This window comes from Nyctibius grandis, chromosome 4 (genome assembly GCF_013368605.1).
Source record: "Nyctibius grandis isolate bNycGra1 chromosome 4, bNycGra1.pri, whole genome shotgun sequence".
Lineage (NCBI taxonomy): Eukaryota > Metazoa > Chordata > Aves > Nyctibiiformes > Nyctibiidae > Nyctibius > Nyctibius grandis.
In genome coordinates, this window is record NC_090661.1 from 2925719 (window position 1) to 2944469 (window position 18751).

The 18751-nt window shown below is 41.3% G+C and overlaps 1 protein-coding gene across 2 annotated transcripts in view; it reads left to right on the plus strand.

The window, feature by feature from the left end:
• SHANK2 (SH3 and multiple ankyrin repeat domains 2) overlaps positions 1-18751 on the plus strand; it is a 309027-nt gene extending 290276 nt beyond the window's left edge. For both annotated transcript variants that reach the window (XM_068399004.1, XM_068399005.1), the window contains 4 exons: positions 1736-1866; positions 3144-3276; positions 4366-6778; positions 18178-18751. In XM_068399004.1, coding sequence (XP_068255105.1) covers positions 1736-1866; positions 3144-3276; positions 4366-6778; positions 18178-18751 — 3251 coding nt within the window. The remainder of the gene's footprint in view (positions 1-1735; positions 1867-3143; positions 3277-4365; positions 6779-18177) is intronic.

Here is an 18751-nt window from a genome sequence, read left to right on the forward strand (position 1 = left end):
TTGTGATGATTTTAAGAATTTTTTTCCTTTTCTCCTTTCACTGGATGATTTAAAACACACAAAAATAAAGCAGACCAATGAAAAGAATTGAATGCTAACTTCAATTGAAAAGAAACAGCAACACTACTCTTGTGAGACAGTTTTCAACAGCGTTCAGCTTACTGATTCTGCTCAACCTTTCCTTTCCTGCCTGCTCCCTGACCCTCTGTGACACTGAAATATCCACTTCTAGGACAAACTTCTTCCTAACCAGAAGGCTAAAAGTTCTTCCCTCTCTTCTTCTCCCATTTAAAATACCATCCTTGCATCAGCCAGATCTACTGTTTAGAGGGATCAAAAGCTCTTTTCCTCCTGCCTTATTCCCATCCATATCCATATCCAGGGCCCTGAGTGCGCTGCTCTCCAGTGAGAGGTAAAACTTAAATCCCTAAATCTGATACTTGGCATAGCAACACGATCTCTAGGCCGCAAAAAAACCTGTTTTTTTAAGTCTGTAGTATCCTAATGAAGCAGCTATCCTTGTTTGCTGAAGCAAATAATCATTTGGGAGATGGATCTAATTGCTGAAAAGTAACATTGCTCTGACGCACATTGTGGAAGCCTAGGAGCCAGGCTAAGGTATTTCGCTCACATAAATACCACAGGCTGTGTAACTAATCCTTTCTTTGGTGAAACTTCAAAGGAAAAGACACTAAATTAACATGATACAGTGCAGTCTGTGCTTTCTTAGAAAAGCAAATGCAATGGAAGGAGTAGTAAGGAAACCTGTTGGCGTGATTCAAGTTTGGATTCTAGTACAGCTTCAAAAATTGAACTATTCTGCTGGCTTAGGCTAGTCATTTAATTTCTCCATGCCTTAGTTTCATAGTAGTAGAAGTGGCAATAAAGGAGCTGTCAGGCTATAATTAGTTGATTATATGGTACTCTGAGGTCTTCAGTCTGAGGGAGTAACATTACATATTAAATACTGATGAACCTTGTTTGTGACCAAAGTTGGAGACGGGGCTAAAACCAACACTCTAAACTTCGGAAGATCTTGATTAAAGTTTTCCCTATATTTTATGATCACATCATATGGTAGATCAGAATCCCAAATCCAGATGTTGAAGTTCTTGTTCAGATTTGGACTTTGCCTATTCGGTCTGTTTCTGACCGCAACTAAATCCATTCCCAGACTGTGCAGTTATTAAAATATAAAATACATAGAAAAGTTTCATTTAAACAAATGATGCAGTTACTAATGCTAATCCACGAGTGTGAATAAATTAGGATGTGATTACTTAAAGAGAATAGGCATAAAAGAGCACTTCTGGAGTACTTGTTATTGTCCAAAATATCACTGAAATTCTGATGACTAAGTACAGTCTGCTTATCTCTATTTGAAACAGTGCTGTACAGATTCGTTATTTCTAAAGGTCTTCTTTCCATTTCTATATAGATATTCTCCCTTCACATTTTGAAGGTTTGAAGAAGAGGATTGTTTTTCGAGTCACACTAAGTAAACATTAAATGCATGCAGGCTTAAAACTAAAGCATGCATGTTATGTAGCAGCAATAAAAAGTGCTCGGCTTGCACGCCTTATGATGCTCAAGCATTGCCTTGTTAAAATGCCAAAAAAAAACTTTTTCTTTGCATTTTTTTGAAAAGTAAATCTCTTCCTTTGACCTTGCAATATTTAAATTTTCAGTTTTTGGACAAACGATACTTATTTTACTGAATACTTTTATATTACAGATAAGGTGGATGAAATAGTACCAGTTTCCAAGCCATCAAGAATTGCAGACAATGCAACTGTGGACTCAAGAGTGGCAACTATTAAACAGCGGCCTTCTAGTAGATGTTTTCCCTCAGCTACAGACATGAATGTGAGTGGTGGCTTTCACTTCTGAAACTGGTTGGAGGGGGGTCTTTCGGCAGCGTGCAGGGCATACAACAGAAACAAATTTACAAACGTTGCTTTATGTACTGATTTTACTTTTATTATCTTGTAACCTTAAGGCATGATCTACTCTGTATTTCTAATCGTAGTTTTTTAACAGAGTCTACGTACCCCTATAAAACTTTTCACATTATATCCTTATATTTATTCTGAGATGTCACATCAACAACATTGCAACCTCAGTGTTACTCAAACAGATGAGAACTTGAGCTGGTGAGATGCCAGTAAGTTCTCAGCTTGAAGGTGGCAGCACAACACTAAACCCAAGCTAAAAAACTTTTCTGGAAGTCAAGGTATGCTCTTTCAGTTTCAGCACCAGAGTTAGTGCAGCCACGCAATTTCCACTAATGTGAAGGTTTCTCTTACTGCAGGTTTTTTATTATTCCTAATGGCCTATATAATATCTTGATTAAATAATACATGACGATTTGTAAGGGAATAATTGCATTAATACTATAGCATGTATTAAAAATTTAAACGCCAGGACTCTGAAATTAGATTACTCAATTGCAGAATTTGCTCTTATAGAACTTTGCATGTGAAAAAATAATTGGGGTTATTGCATTTTAGATGTATTTTTCCATTACCTACCCCTCCAAAAGAGCATCAGTCCTGATACAACAAGCACTTTGCTGCTCTCAGCAGCTTGGGATGGAAGGAAATTAAGGCTATTCTAAGAGGCAGAAAACAGTTTTGTGATGACCTACAAGGAGGACAGTTGGGTGCACTGGGATTCAGGCAGTGTTCCTCAGTTCCTAGCTGAGATGCTGACTGCCAGTGTAACCTTGCACGAGACACCCTGAGTCAGAAGTGAAGAGAGCGTACAGCTCGGTGCAGAGTGAACATTAATACCCGTGCAGTGTGGGGCTGGTTTTTTGGAAGGGAATGAAACAAAATGCAATTGCTCGTGCTTCGTTTTTCGTACAGCGCACTAAATGTGCTGGAAACTTAACATATTGCCTTGTAAATAATTTCAGCTAACTCCACTCACGGCTGTTGTCATTTTAATAACATGTAAGTAAAGCCCAGCCTTCCCTTTCTCTTCACCTCCTCCCCAAAATAATACCAAAGTTGTTATTTCCCATAAGAATTCTAAGTAAAAGGGGTAGTGGATTAGCAGATATGACAGAAGAGTTATTTACATGTGAGAGAAAGACTTGCATGCTTTAATGCTTGTGGGGTTTTTTGTTTGCTTTTTTGTAGTCCATGTATGAGAGACAGGGTATTGCTGTGATGACGCCCACTGTACCAGGGAGTCCTCAAGGTCCTTTTCTGGGTATACCTCGGGGTACAATGAGAAGACAAAAATCTATAGGTAAAATGCTTCTCATGTATAGTTTGCTTGTGCCTTAATCACGTACTTATAGTAACTTTGCTTCTTTCTTAAAGCATATTTCTCCAACATCTTTACCTCAGTGAATGACTGTTTAATTTTTATACAAAGTTCATGAGAAAAGAAGTTTGTGTGTAAGATGATATAATTTCAATATTCTGCTCTGATGGCAGTAGGCGAGTATAATTTAATTCCTTTCCTTAGAATGTTCCCTCTAGCAAACAAAGGCAATGAGAAGGAAAAAAAAGATCAGTACCTGCCCTTTGCAATGCATTACCTAGGGCACAATGTTATTCCTTTTTTCTTTGTTATTGAGGCAAAAGCGTTGTAATGCTGCATAGTTTACAAAGAAATCCCTATTGATCAAATGGAATAAAATTCACCTCTTTTTCATTCCAAATGATGACAATAGATGATTTTACAAAAGAGGAAAAAAAAGAGCAGACCAAATTTGTGCTTGCTTTGCTCTTGGTAGTAGTCTTAGTAGTGATATTTATCAATTTAGAAGCGCATTATGCTGATGTAAAATTAGCATCTAAATGATCCAAATATTATCCAGTTTATTTATGTTAAAAGCCTTATTTGTAATAATATAATGTCATATTTTGAAATGAAACATTATGATTTTTTCCCCAATAGAATATTCACAGTCCCTTTGCTAAGTTTCAAATGCATCTTAAAAATTCATTAGGTTTCTAAGTTGCATTATTATATGCATTTATAGAGTGCTAGAGCAAGGCATAAGCTACTCTTCTGCATGGAATGTCTTCCCTATTCGATAATTTTCAAAGAAAATGTGCTTCTCTACAGCTACCTTGATGATACATAAAACCAAAACATTTGCCTACACATCAATGATCAGTTTAATTAAAATTCTGTAGCACCCTTTTTAATTCTGGCATCTGGGTCTCTTGGAAGTTCAATCAGAAAGATGCTTATGGTAGGAGTCAACCAAAAGACCTCTTTCATCATTTTGCGTATGCCTCATGTCATGTGAAATGCACCCTGGCATTTTAGATTGGATACAGAAATAATACAATAAGAGGGATCCCAGTGGAAGAGAGTGTTTTAAATATACTTTCTGATTTTCAGGAATAACAGAGGAAGAACGGCAGTTTTTGGCTCCTCCTATGCTGAAGTTTACCAGAAGTCTTTCAATGCCTGACACCTCTGAAGATATCCCACCACCACCACAGTCCTTACCTCCTTCACCACCACCTCCTTCTCCTTCTCTGTACAACTCTCCCAAATCCCCCACATCAAGGAGCTATGGAACTATTAAACCTCCGTTTAATCAGAATTCAGGTTCAAAAATTACTTTGGTTAGGCCTGAGAATGTGGGAACAATGATAAGGGACAAAGGGATCTATTACAGACGAGAACTGGACCGATACTCTCTGGACTCTGAAGACCTCTACAGTCGGAGTGCCGCATCTCAGGCAAATTTCAGGAGCAAGAGGGGTCAGATGCCAGAAAACCCATATTCTGAGGTTGGGAAGATTGCAAGCAAAGCAGTTTACGTGCCAGCCAAACCAGCGAGGCGGAAGGGGATGCTGGTGAAACAATCCAATGTCGAAGACAGTCCGGAAAAGACCTGCTCTATTCCAATCCCAACAATTATTGTGAAGGAGCCATCCACCAGCAGCAGCGGGAAAAGCAGCCAAGGGAGCAGCATGGAAATTGATCCTCAGTCTTCAGAGCAACCTGGGCAACTCCGACCCGATGATAGCTTAGGTGTCAGCGGTCCATTTGCAGCAGCCATTGCTGGAGCAGTGAGGGACAGGGAAAAGAGGCTGGAAGCAAGGCGTAATTCTCCAGCCTTCCTTTCCACAGACCTAGGAGATGAGGATGTTGGACTAACACCACCAACACCACGTACGAGGCAATCTAAATTTACTGATGAAGCAATGTTTAGTAGTGAAGATGGTTTTAGACAGCTTATGTCACCATCTCCGATTCCCGCACCTAGAGAGCCTGAAAATCTTTTTAATAGCGGTGAACCCAGCAATCAAAGTGATGCAAGGACATTAAACGCTTCGTCCAAAACGAAAGGTACTGAAAACAGTACAGTGGCAGCTAAGTCCCCGAATGCATCCAGCTCAGATAATTACGTTCACCCAGTCACAGGAAAGCTATTAGATCCAAACTCACCGCTAGCCCTCGCTCTCTCTGCCAGGGACAGAGCCATGAAAGAGCAAACACAGCAGATTCCAGGCAAAGGAGATGCTGTTAAAGCTGACCTTAATAAACCGCTTTACATCGATACAAAGCTGAGACCCAATATTGAAACGACTTTTCCTGTTACTGCTCCTGTCACTAGGCAAAATACTCGTGGCCCGTTGAGACGGCAGGAGACCGAGAACAAGTATGAAACAGATGCAGGGAAAGAAAAGAAAGCTGAGGAGAAGAAAAACATGTTGATAAACATTGTGGATACTTCGCAGCAAAAGTCAGCTGGCTTGTTAATGGTTCACACTGTGGACACAGCAAAGTCAGATGATACGCCTGAAGATGAAGAGGAAAAGACAGCTGAAATGGAACCAAACCCTGAAAACTCCCCGCCAGAGAGGCCAGAGGGGAGCGAGGAAGCGGAAAGTGAGCTGAACATGCCTGCTGCGCCTGAGCCACCGGCATCTCCCTGCAAAACCATCGTAGCAGCGAGCTCTGTTGACGACCCTGTCATCTTGCCGTTCCGCATCCCCCCGCCGCCCTTAGCATCAGTTGATATTGATGAAGAGTTTATGTTCACTGAGCCACTACCACCCCCCTTGGAGTTTGCCAACAGCTTTGATATCCCCGATGACCGCGCAGTTCCCGGTTCAGCTCTGACAGACTTGGTTAAGCAAAGACAAAATGGCACGCCTTCACCCGCGCCATTTGCCCCCAGCCAGTCAACAAATTCCTTAGACAGTAAAAAGCAAGTGGGTCTTTCAAACTGTTTGCCTGCCTCCTTTCTGCCACCCCCTGACAGCTTTGATAACGTCACTGACTCTGGGATAGAGGAGGTAGACAGTCGAAGTAGTAGTGACCATCACTTAGAGACAACCAGCACTATCTCAACAGTGTCCAGCATCTCTACCTTATCCTCGGAAGGAGGTGAGAACGTGGATACTTGTACAGTCTATGCAGATGGGCAAACATTTCTGGTGGACAAACCCCCAGTACCTCCTAAGCCAAAAATGAAGCCCATAATCAACAAAAGCAATGCACTTTACAAGGACACGCTAATTGAAGAAACTGTAGACAGCTTTGTTATTCCTCCTCCCGCTCCGCCCCCACCCCCGATCAGTGCACAGCCCAATATGGCTAAAGTTGTTCCCCAAAGGACATCTAAGCTATGGGGTGATGTGACGGAGGTGAAAAGCCCAATTCTCTCAGGCCCAAAGGCTAATGTTATTAGTGAATTGAACTCAATACTCCAGCAAATGAACAGAGAGAAATCCTCAAAGCCAGGGGAAGGATTGGAGTCACCTACTGGAACAAAAACTGCAAGTCTCAGTACAAGGTAAATGTAATTAACCGAATAATTTTCTAATAAAGACTTGATTTTTTTCCATCCCTTCACTAACTTCCCCTGTAAATCACATAGATTAAAGAACGTACTCTCTATTGTACATGTTTGCTTAATGAATAGTCTATTACAAACAATTTTACAGAGAGGAAGAATTTCCAACATTGTCAATGTTTCTGTAGTCTACACCACAGGATAGGAGCGTTCTCAGTCTTCTCCACCTTCAGAGACTGTTTCCACAAACCTTTCAGTTGTTTTGATGTGAGTTACTTAGATTTGGGTTTAAGTAGTACTTTTCTCTTTAAAAATTTTTCTTTAAAATGTGGCATTAATTTAATTTTTCTTCAGTCTCATAACTTATTTTGGCTTCAAACAGGTAAAAAAGCGGTTTTGTCTAGGCTTCATTCACATTCACTGTGTGATGTCATTTGATTCCTGCTGATCACAGAATCACAGAATCGATCAGGTTGGAAGAGACCTCAGGGATCATCGAGTCCAACCGTTGCCCTTACACCACCCTGTCAACTAGACCATGGCACTAAGTGCCATGTCCAGTCTTTTCTTAAACACATCCAGAGATGGTGACTCCACCACCTCCCTGGGCAGCCCATTCCAATGTCTAATAACATTTCTTCTTTCTGAGAAGAAATTCTTCCTGATGTCCAACCTGAACCTCCCCTGGTACCTCTGAACCTCCCCTGAACCTTCCCTGATACCTCTGATAATCCACTTTATCATAGAGCATAAACCTATCCTAGAAAAATCACTCATTGAAATCACTTTGCACTATTCATGTTATTACTAAAAAGTTAATTTAGCTTCTCTACCACTTAGTATTATGGGTTTTAAGTTCTTTCTGTTGTACACACTTGTTGGTGAATAGTCTCTGATGTTTACAGGTTCAAGGATATGGCTCATTTCTCCCAACAGCACCATCCCTGGTAGTGCAGTGCGATACGTTTGCGTATAAGTGGTGTGCGAAAGGTCCTTAAGTGATAAGTAACTTACAGTAACCAGACACCATCAGGTAAATGTACAAGTAATTGCGTAATCACATTGGTGTGGAATATAGCTATAATAACATGAAATCCAGGCTTATGAAAAAAAACAAAGGTGATTTTGTTAGTTTTATTGAGAGCCTGAGGTATTTCTTTTTGTGGTGTGGCATGGTTTGGCCTTACATACAGCAGTTAAATGTAACTTTTACTCAAGTATTGCATATTGTTTGGCCCAGACTGCTCCACAGAAATGCATTTTTTGCAGAAATGCAGTGCTGACTTTGTTTTTTTAAAAAAAGATACCATGTAAGTAAATTTTATTGGAATTATTCTGCTGGATGATAACTAACTCAGCCTTTGACAAGCTACCGTTCTCTGCATGCATAAAGATAATGTGGTTTTAGGGAAAAGGTGGCTCTGTTAACTGCAAATGATGGCTCATTCAGAAAACAGTGTGATCAAAAGGCTCAGAGGCAGGGAGTTATATTATTTCCTGCAAGATGGAAGTTGTCAAACTGGTGACAGGAAGGTGGAGAGGTTGTACAATTTTTAGAATGAAGACATGGAAGCAAAACACTGAAATGCTGGAATTCCTGTAGTGGCACTTGACTAAACGGAGTAGAAATTGAGTTGTCTGTACACGAAAAGCCTTAATACACAAAAAAAAAAAAAAACAAAACAATGAAAACTGTACAAGAGAAACAATATATACTGTCTGCCTGATGAAGACAATCTTTAAACAAATTAGCAGAGCAACTGAACACTATCCATTTGAGAATACCTCAGGCAAGCATAAAATCACTACTTGTGCACTAAGCTTGAGCTTACATAAGTCTTGTCTTGCAGATGACTCTGGCAATTTCATTTCATATTATTTTTCTTATGTCTTCAAGAATACTATTTTTGCTAGAGCTTGATAGTCTGTCTTGTTAAGCCATATGAACATGTTGCCTCTAGCTTCATATGTATAATATTATTTATCATTTTTTCTATTTAAACTGATAGTTACTTCCAGGTGACAGTAGAGATCTTTAGCATCCCTATTTTATTAGAAAATAACTGAGGCTAGCAACTACAATGTACTGTAAATATGTCAAAGTATTATCATTATCGAGAGGAAAGTGAAAAGTAGAAGCAAATAGAGATACATCTTTTTTTGTGAGAAGATATTTAAACAGGTATGAAGGCTGGAAAAAAAATTGAAAAACTACTATATCGCTTCATTGGAGAAAAGCAAACTATCGTGTAAGCAAGAATAGTCCCCTATATGTTACATTTTAGAGAAAGATCTGACTTGGACAGTGTTAGAAAGTTATGTTGCTTTTCTGTCCTTTAGCTTTTTTAATTCTTATAACTCTGCTTTGGCAAATGACATAGTCTTCATTATGGAATGCAGAGACTCAATTTGGAAACACCACCACACACAGCATTATTTCAATGATATGGCTGAAATCCTACTTCTTTCCTGAAAAGTAAACCCAAATGGGTGCCTTTGCAAACTAGAGAGAGGATCTTGGGCTGTAACAATACTGAAAGACCTATGAGGTAGTAAATACAAAAGGGTGACAGTGGTGTGGAGCAGCAAAGCTCTTGGCTGCCATTTGTCTGTGGTAGAAAATGACGCCTCCACAGAATTCCCAGTGGGAGCAGAGGGTGAGGGATCTATTTTGTGTCCTTCTGTTTTCAAAACTGATGTGATTACATTATTTTTTAACTGAGCTCCAGAAAATTAGGTGACTTGAAGATACTAAAAATGATCAGAAAAGCTTACTCAGGATTTCTTTTTTAAGCTAAGTAATAAATCAGAGACAGCAGAAAAGATCCAACTAGCTAACGAAGTGTGTTTTGAAAGGTGCTGCAGGCAAATCCTTTTTATCTTAACACGAGTGAGGTAGAGAGACTCTACCTCTCTGAGCTTAACCGGCTCTGCGTTCTGGGGACGGATGGGAGGGGATTGATTTCTGAGCTCGGTAAAGAGTGTGAAAGAGGGAGCAAAAGGCTAATAGCAAAATTTATCACAGTGGAGAAAACGCTCTGATTTCTTTTTGTTGTGCTGTGTATGTTTATGCCCCGAACTGTCTGCATTACATTTCAATTCTGTTCTCAAAGGCGCCTGCATAAAAGCGGTGGATGCATGGTAAATGCTTCCCAGACAAAGGCATTTTTTTTTTTTACTGCTTTTACTCCTGCCTTATCTTTGAAAAAGTTAAATAAATTACAGCCTTTCTAGCCCAATTGCACGACTGACACAATTTTTTACAAAGCTGTCAAATATTATGACCAAGGAATACCATCTTGCCAAAATGCCAAGTATTAAAGCTAATATTTAAATTTTAAGGCTAAAATTCTTAGGGTTTTTTGCTTTTTTTCCTAATACTGTAAAGCCTAGGACAACCAGTGGTAGAGCTTGTAGCCTTTTTCTGTGAGGTAGCATTAGAAAGGGAACAAGGGAGTTTAGCTCACGGAAAGCAGGGTTTCTGCTGAATTAAAGAACAACTCGTTAGTTCTGCTAAAGGAAAAGTGATAAAAAATGAGTACGCCTGTTCATATCCTTCAGCCAAAGAGAAGCATTGGGAAGTGTTATAAATAGGAACATTGTTCACAGGCTCGCTTGGGTTACGTTCACAGCACTAGCAGCCTGATGAAATTAAAAATATATATTTGCTCATTGGGACATATATGAAGCTATAGCCCAGATAGTGATTCTAAATATCACTAGGAGTTACTTTGCACAGCCAGCAGACGTACAGTTGTAGTTCACTCACAGCAATTGCCCTGTTAGGGTAGCATAGAGGTGACTTAAATGGTAGACAGTTGGGTAATGGCTTGCTACAGAAACCCATAAAAATATCTTCTTTCTATGTTTTTATAAATGAGAAATAGGAAGAGATTGTTCTACAGCACTAAGCAGCATTTCTCTCTCAAATATTATGTTAAAAAATGACCCTAGACTTGCTGTTTTTTCTCTGCACATTGGTTTAGCAATAATTTTACACGGTGTATTTATAGTTTTCTGTGGTTCTTATGGAGACACCGAGTTTCAGGATTTTTAAATAGAGCATGGAAACGTTTGGCTGGAAACCATCTGCTTCTCAGCGGCAGTGACCAGCCGTGGGATAGGAAAAAGGAGGCTGGTAGGGGAAGGAAAAAGAGGAGAAGAGAAAGGATGTGCTTGTGTACTTTGTACTAATAAAAGCATAATTGAAGGGTTTGATCAGAAGGCTCTAGAGCAGAGCTAATCCCACTGCCAATTTTGGCCATCAGAGAAATTTTAAAAATTTAAATTTTAAGACTTTAAGACATTTTGGAGATCAGTCCTGGTGATAGAGGTTTTTATCTGGTCTCTCCATGTAGTCAGGCCACGACATCCGACTGTCACTTCCTCCATTTTTGCCCATCCTTCCTTACAGAAAAGCTTGAGAGTGTTTGGATACAGGGCTCCGTGTGACCCCAATACTCAGCACTAAAGCCCCGGTGATGAGCTCTGGCCTCAATTCCCATTTCCCACTTTGGCTACGTGCAGGTACAGAGATGGGAAACCCCAGCCCGGGGGAGCCCCGCGGCGTGGCCGGTGATGCTCTGCTGTCAGCGAGCGGGGCGGGAGGACGGGACGCGGAACGGCAGCGTCGACCATGATGCTATAAATATAGCGGTGCTATAAATTCACTTGAGAAGCTACTGACTTTTATATGGAGCTGATAAAAGAAAGGGGAGAAGACTACTGCAGGGGTTTTTATCAGGTTAAGGGAGGAGCGCTCGCTCTGTCTGTGAACCCAGCAGTCGCTTAGCAACGTAATGATCAAGTGCAAGGCTGTGAGATCCACTGAATAATGTCGGCATGATTAACGCAGATTAGACCCAGTGGCTGCAAAGGAGAAAAACCCACAGCCCCCAGTGAAAACAGCAGCCTCCCACCACGACTCCAGTGTCCTCATAAGGAGCAAGGAACAGCGACGGCTGCTGCTCTCTACCATCACCGCACCAAAATGATCGATAGCTTTGCCATGGGGAGAAACAATTTCTATTTCAAACGGTGCTTATGTTTCTCTGGCTGGGCTTGCACAATGTCCCCGTGGCCTCTGGGGCAGGTTGGGCGTCACTCCTGGTACCGGGAAATGCTCATTAGAAATGTGGGAGTTATGGAGGATGCTTACCAATGCAGGATCAAGTCCTCTAGGAAAAATACCCTCTATTGTGTTGGCACAGCAAGTTTTAAAAGTGAAACTGCCTATGGCCAGGGGTTTTGTCCATCTCTGAAATTTTTTTATGACTAGCTGGAAAAGTTCCTATTTTTTCACAACCAGGTAAGGCAGAACTGAACTTAGTAGTGAGTCCTGCATAGGGACTGATCCTGCATTTGGTTTGTTGTGAAGTGTGTCTGGATTTTGCAGATGATGAAATATGTATCTTGTGGGATAATTGTCAAGCCTTGATTTTTCAGTTTACTGCTGTCCCATTAGATTCATTTCATTTCGTTAACTGTTTGTCAGCCGATTTCACAGGATTGCTTTCTTTGTCAGTAATTTTTTGCAGTGTTTCAGTCATTCCATTTTGTCATTTTTATTTGCTCTCATGACTGCTGTTGTCAGAAGAGGGTCATGCTGAAGTGCCATGAAGTAAGTGACGATACCATAAAGCATAGAGTATTCTATGTTGTACATTCCGCTGCTTTTTAATGCTCACTCATTGTTATTGCATTTTAGTGATTTTGGTGTTGACTTTGTCACAAAGTGCAACGTGGATTAGCTCATCCTAATCCAGAAATGGTAGCCATTCTAAAACCGGAGATAGGATGTCATCTTAAGCTGAAATAAAAGCCACTTTCATCAGAGAAGTATTCAGCAAATGTTTTTATAACATGAGCACATAAGACCAGATTCCTGACCTTCTCTTTGAGCACCTAAATAAGGGACATGATTTTTCAAATATGCCCCAATTCTGCCGGATTTTTGGAGGGTGTTTTGGCATGGGTGGAGGCGTGGGGAGGGAGGATTAGTGCATTTTTACATACCTATGTGAGGTTCAAAGTAAAGACAAACTAGCCCTCGAAATAATCAAGATCTGCTGCAGTCATCACTGTCAAGTCTTTCATCCTTGGAAACTGTGGGATTTCCCCCTTTCTCCTTCCAGCTTCCCTTGACCTTTTTTCCTGCAGCTCTCCGAGGAGAGAGGGCTGAGGCCGACTGCTGGTCCCCTGCCCCTCGTCGGCACTGTTCCCTCACCACCGGTTTCCAGACGCTTGTGCCATTCACGTGGAAACTGTTGTTCTTGAACAGACTCGCACAGACCTTCATGACTATTGTTCACTCCAACTGGACGGTTACTGCCATTTCTTCTCACTAAAATAACACCATTATAAGAAGCTCTGTATCCTGCCAGCCATCACATCAGCCCTTGTTCTTAATCTTCCCCCAAAACAGACAATTATTGTCTTACTTTCCTACCATATAATTTTCCTTTGACAATCCAAAAATAAAGTAAAAATATTAAGAGAGATGAAGGCAAAGTTTTAGGCTTGCGTGTTCTCAAAAAAAACGTGTAAAAAGTCCATTTCTTGCAGTACCTCTGCACAGGGACTCATTTCACTCATTGGTTCTCTTGGTTGTTAAGATTTTTTTCTCTGACACAGTGGAAGAGCTTTGTCAGCAAGTTTTTGTCCAGTTGAAGGATAAAACAGGTCCCATGAGAGCATAATGGTTTTTTTGGTTTTTCACGTGGGTGGCTCCTCGGAGCTGTTGCAGAGTTCCATCTTTCACTGATTTGCTTCTGATATTAACAGTAAATTTGAATCCTGCAAATCTAATTTAAAATTTGAAACAATTTCTTGCCTGCAATCTGTGTTGATGGCTTTTATACTTGGAGGCTGCATCATTGTGACAAAGGAATTATATATTGTGATTTTTAATGTGAGGCAACATAATGGGCATTGCAGGCAGTGCAGTCTTAGAGCAGCAAATGTTTATAAATTACTACCATATGCTGATTCTAATGGAGCAAATTTTATTTAAAATAATTATCAGACTTTTCACCTTTTTAAAATGAAATTTGGGTTTAGGCAGGTTTAATATGGGTTTAATATGTTTAGTATAACAGATGATCAAATAAGGCATAAGAAATTGCTCTTATTAAAAAATCTGGAAAAGCCACAACCCACCCAAAACATGCCTGCCTTCCAGCTGGAATGGGCTTGCTCCTTATTGACCAGGATACCAATCAACCGAAAAATACAAGACAGCTGATGGTTTCAAGGCTGGATCTGCCTCACAGATTGTATTGGAGATGTCAGAAATTACAATTTAGGATGCACAGGAGTTACACAAATATGTGGGGTTTTTCCATGGATTACAATTACAGTACAGCAGTCTCTATAACATCCTCGAGCTGATATGGCAGTGAAAGAAGGGAAAAAGAAAGGGAAAAAAATTACTCTTGGGATTAAAGATTTGGAACTGAAAGCCTGGAAATGCAACTGGGCTTTAGCAACATTGCACGACCTTCACGAGGGCAGTGTCTGTGCCGTGGAGGCTGCGGAGCTCATAGCAGAGCCGGCTGGAGCTCAGCAGCTGGGGACCGAGCACAAACTGAGCCCTGCAAGTTGCTGGATAATTTTGCAGGCAGCAGTGACTTCAAGTTGCTGTGGCTAAAACTCGGCCTAAACAGGACTGCTGTTGCAGCAGTGAGGATGTGGACGGAGTCACGGACTTGTCTGTGTTCCCAAGTGTGCAGTAGAACAGTAACTTTCTTGAAGAAGGTGTGTTGCTGTAGGATTAAGTCTGTTAATGTTAACAAAGAATCACAGAATCAATCAGGTTGGAAGAGACCTCTGGGAACATCGAGTTCAACCATTGCCCTGACACCACCATGTCAACTAGACCATGGCACTAAGTGCCATGTCCAGTCTTTTCTTAAACCCCTCCAGAGACGGTGACTCCACCACCTCCCTGGGCAGCCCCTTCCAATGTCTAATAACCCTTGCTGAGAAGAAATGCTTCCTAATGTCCAACCTGAACCTCCCCTGGCCAAGCCTGAGGCTGTGTCCTCTTGTCCTATCTCTAGTTGCCTGGAAGAAGAGGCCGACTCCCACTTCACTACAACCTCCCTTCAGGTAGTTGTAGACTGCACTAAGGTCACCTCTGAGCCTCCTCTTCTCCAGGCTAAACACCCCCAGCTCCCTCAGCCGTTCCTCGGAGGTCAGACCCTCCAGACCCTTCACCAGCTTGGTCGCCCTCCTCTGGACTCGCTCCAACACCTCAACATCTTTCTTGAAGTGCTTTCTCATAAAAGGGTTAATATTCACAAAAGCTTGAGTACTGATGTGGCTTTAAACTGAGCTGGTATTGAAACCTCATTAATCAGCTAAAATAAAAAAAAATTCTTATCATTATTCCAGCGATGTATTTTAATAGTCAGCAGTCCTGAACCTATGGCTTGAAAAAAAAGCAAGATGCCCACAGATCTTTTAATATTGCTTGTAGCCATGTGCAGCCATTACTTTGATCCAGGCTGACAAGAAAGCCAAGTACGACGTTGCCTGTATTGCTTTGCTCACCCAGTGTTACCGCCCGAGGGGCTGAGCAGGTTAGGTAACACTGGTCTAGGGAATACTTAAAATAAGAGCACACAGTTTACTTTTGGGGATATTGTTTTAGTGGCTTAATATACCTTCTTTAAAGGGACAGTGACAATGATTTCCTGAACAAGGATGGGCAGGGGGGTCTGTGAATGGCCCAATACAGAGAAGATGCAGCAAAAGTGAGTTACAAAGCAGAAGGCGTACACTGAGCCTGGCGCGGTCAGTCGGGCAACAGAGGTGATCTTGCAGCATCTAGCATAATAGAACATATATTTTTATCATCCATTTGATATTGCCATAATGGATGTGACTACATAACCATAATTTCTAGTATTTGCAAGACAGAATAGTAAAGTAAAAGGGTAATTGCAGGTACAGAGCTAGACAGAGATTTCCACATTTATACAAAACTCATCCTGCTCCTCTTGCAGGCACTGGGACAGCATTATCCCAGCCTTTTTCCAAGCAGTTTTTTTTGTTGATTTAAAATTATATCATGCCTTATTAAAGTGTGTGAGACTCCTAATGCTAAGTCAAAGTAAGTAGAAATAACTTGCTCCCCTCGGTAAGTAGAATTTAATAGTTTCTTGCCATAGACTTTTTATTTACAAGAATGCTTAGTTCCAGTCGTGGAGGACAGCGAGAGCCATTAAGCTTCAAAAAAAAATCACAGGAAATACTCAGAACCTTGCCAAGTGTTTCCTTTCTTTGTCAAATTACAAAGACAGCAGTGCTAAAAGTATTGTTCCTACTGTGTTTTAAGTGAAGTACCGATCTTTCAGCTCTCAAAAAGATCCCCCTGTTCCCATTGAAATATATGGAACAATCTGTGGGAAATCAGTGGGATTGCTCATGTGAATAACATGCACGGTCTCCAAAAGGTTATTTTTAGTGCTTTTCTAATAACATGGTATTGGAGCTTTATTTGAATGAGACTCGCTGTGATAGGAGCGTGCTCTGAATCTCGGTGTAGTGGTGCTGTAGGTTACCTGGTGTCTAGGTTTGTTAATTATGTGCCAAAGCCCCAGGCGTGATGTGGGGAGTGTGTAGCTAACAGGGTGACCAAAGTCAAGTCAGGTGGGCATTCATGATTGCACTGCACTGGGGAGCAGATCCAGTGAGACAGGATAACCCTACACGCTACATCCTCCTGCCCAGCAGTCGCAGCACTCTGCAGGAAGGAGCAAAGCCGACATGATTACCAGGGCAGAGGAGCAGGAGAGGGCCTCTCCTTTATCGAGCGGATCTAGTGGTGAGGGACATACCTCAGAGAGAACAAATGTGGGGTTTGACCCATTGGAGATGTCACAAATTATAATTTAGGATGCATAGGAGTTAATGGGATTTGACATCATTTTTGGTACTTCATTTGGTACCAATTAACACAAAATCTTTAAGCAGTGACTTAGGAAGAGGCTGCAGTTTCTTCCCTGACAGCACTTTAAATATGGGGGCTCCAGAACCACGCCCTTTTTTTGGCTCTGTAAGATCTTTTCTGCACAGTGGTGAATCTGCAGTATTAATGAAAGCGTTTGTATCTGACATCGTGCACCCAAGGCACCTTCAATTCTGCCCGGGCGTGATGGGTCAGTCCTGGGGGCAATCTGGCACTCGGATACAGAGGGCTTCAGTCAGGGTCTGGGTTGGAAATCTAACTACGGCACCCTCCAGATCGTCCTCTGGAGTCTGTGGCATCGCTTCCAGGATAAACAAATCCTTCCTTTGGTCTGGAAGTGCCTGAAATTAGTTGTCTGAAGGTTTTCCTAGTTGGCAGGATATTTTAAAAGTGGAAAAACTCTGAAGCTTCAAGCACCCAAGGGTTCAGTGGAAGATCCTGGCAGAGTTATCTCATGGGAAGTAAGGGCTGTGGAGTTAAGTGTTCTGTGATATGAGCAGACCCGAACCTGGATCTTCTGCTTGGAAGTTTGTTCTATAGCCAACAGACAAAAGCAGACTCATCTGGCCTTCACCCACCCGTCAGCCTCTCGGCAAGTTTCATGCCTGCTTCGTTTGTAATCTGAAATTTCCTTTAGGCAAGAGATAGATGCCAGTGACTTGATTGCAACTACATCACCTCCGGGCATGCACAGTAACAAGAATTTTGTCTGCTGAAGTTTTGTAGTGAAACTGCCAAAGTGTAATTTCAGTGTAGAAGGAAATGGACACAGAAGTCCTTTTATGAACCTTAGAAGGACTGTTTCATTTCTAAAGAACAAAAAGGCCAGCTGAACAGAAAGGGAAATAAGAGGAGCTTGTGGAGCATGTTCTGTGAATGGATGGGAATACAAACGTACCCTAAAATTCACTGAGTAGATGTAGAAAGATCCAAAATCCAAGTTAATAATATGCTTCCAATACTTGCCATAACTATTATTATTAGCTATGTATTCTAACAGTGTGTAAAACCAGTAGGTTAAAAGTGAAATGAAGGCTCCCACCCCTCCATACGATGAAGGGAAGATCAACTCCTGATTGCACTTCACGGGAAGCAGAAAGTGCCCATGTGCTTATTCCACTCGGTGTTTCTCATTTAACCATGAGTTAATTTGGTGTGGCCTTAGAAAGGAAGAACGTGCTCTGGAAGGTGTTTTTTCTGAAATGCTCATAAGCAAAGGTTTTGTTTTTAACTATGGCTTACCATTGGTGATTGTTTTATGGGAAAGATTTTAATGATACCGTCTTAGTACTTTTAACCTGATATTGCTCATTAAAAAATGAAAACATTCAAGCATTCCAAAACCATATTTATCACATGTTGATGTGGAGAACCTTTCAGCTGGTGGCTGATATCTCTAACTTTCCATGTCTGTTTACCATTTCAGGAGCACGGAAGTCATGAGTACTGTCTCAGGTACCCGAAGTACAACAATCACTTTTACTGTCCGACCCGGAACCAGCCAGCCGATCACACTGCAGAGCAGGTCCCCAGACTATGACAGTAGGACCTCAGGAGCAAGACATGCTCCAAGCCCTGTGGTTTCACCAACAGAGATTAATAAAGACATCATGCCTGCTCCTCTGACTGCTTCTGCTTCAGCTTCATCTCCTTCTCCAACTTTGTCCGATGTATTTAGCCTACCCAGCCAGCCCCCTTCTGGGGACTTATTTGGCTTGACCACAGGGCGCAGCAGGTCTCCTTCTCCCTCAATATTACAACAGCCAATCTCAAATAAGCCTTTTACAACTAAGCCTGTCCACCTGTGGACTAAACCAGATGTGGCAGATTGGTTGGAAAGTCTAAACTTAGGTGAACATAAAGAAACATTTATGGACAATGAAATAGATGGCACTCATTTACCAAATCTACAAAAGGAAGATCTGATAGACCTTGGAGTGACTAGAGTTGGGCACAGAATGAACATAGAAAGAGCTTTGAAACAGCTGCTGGACAGATAA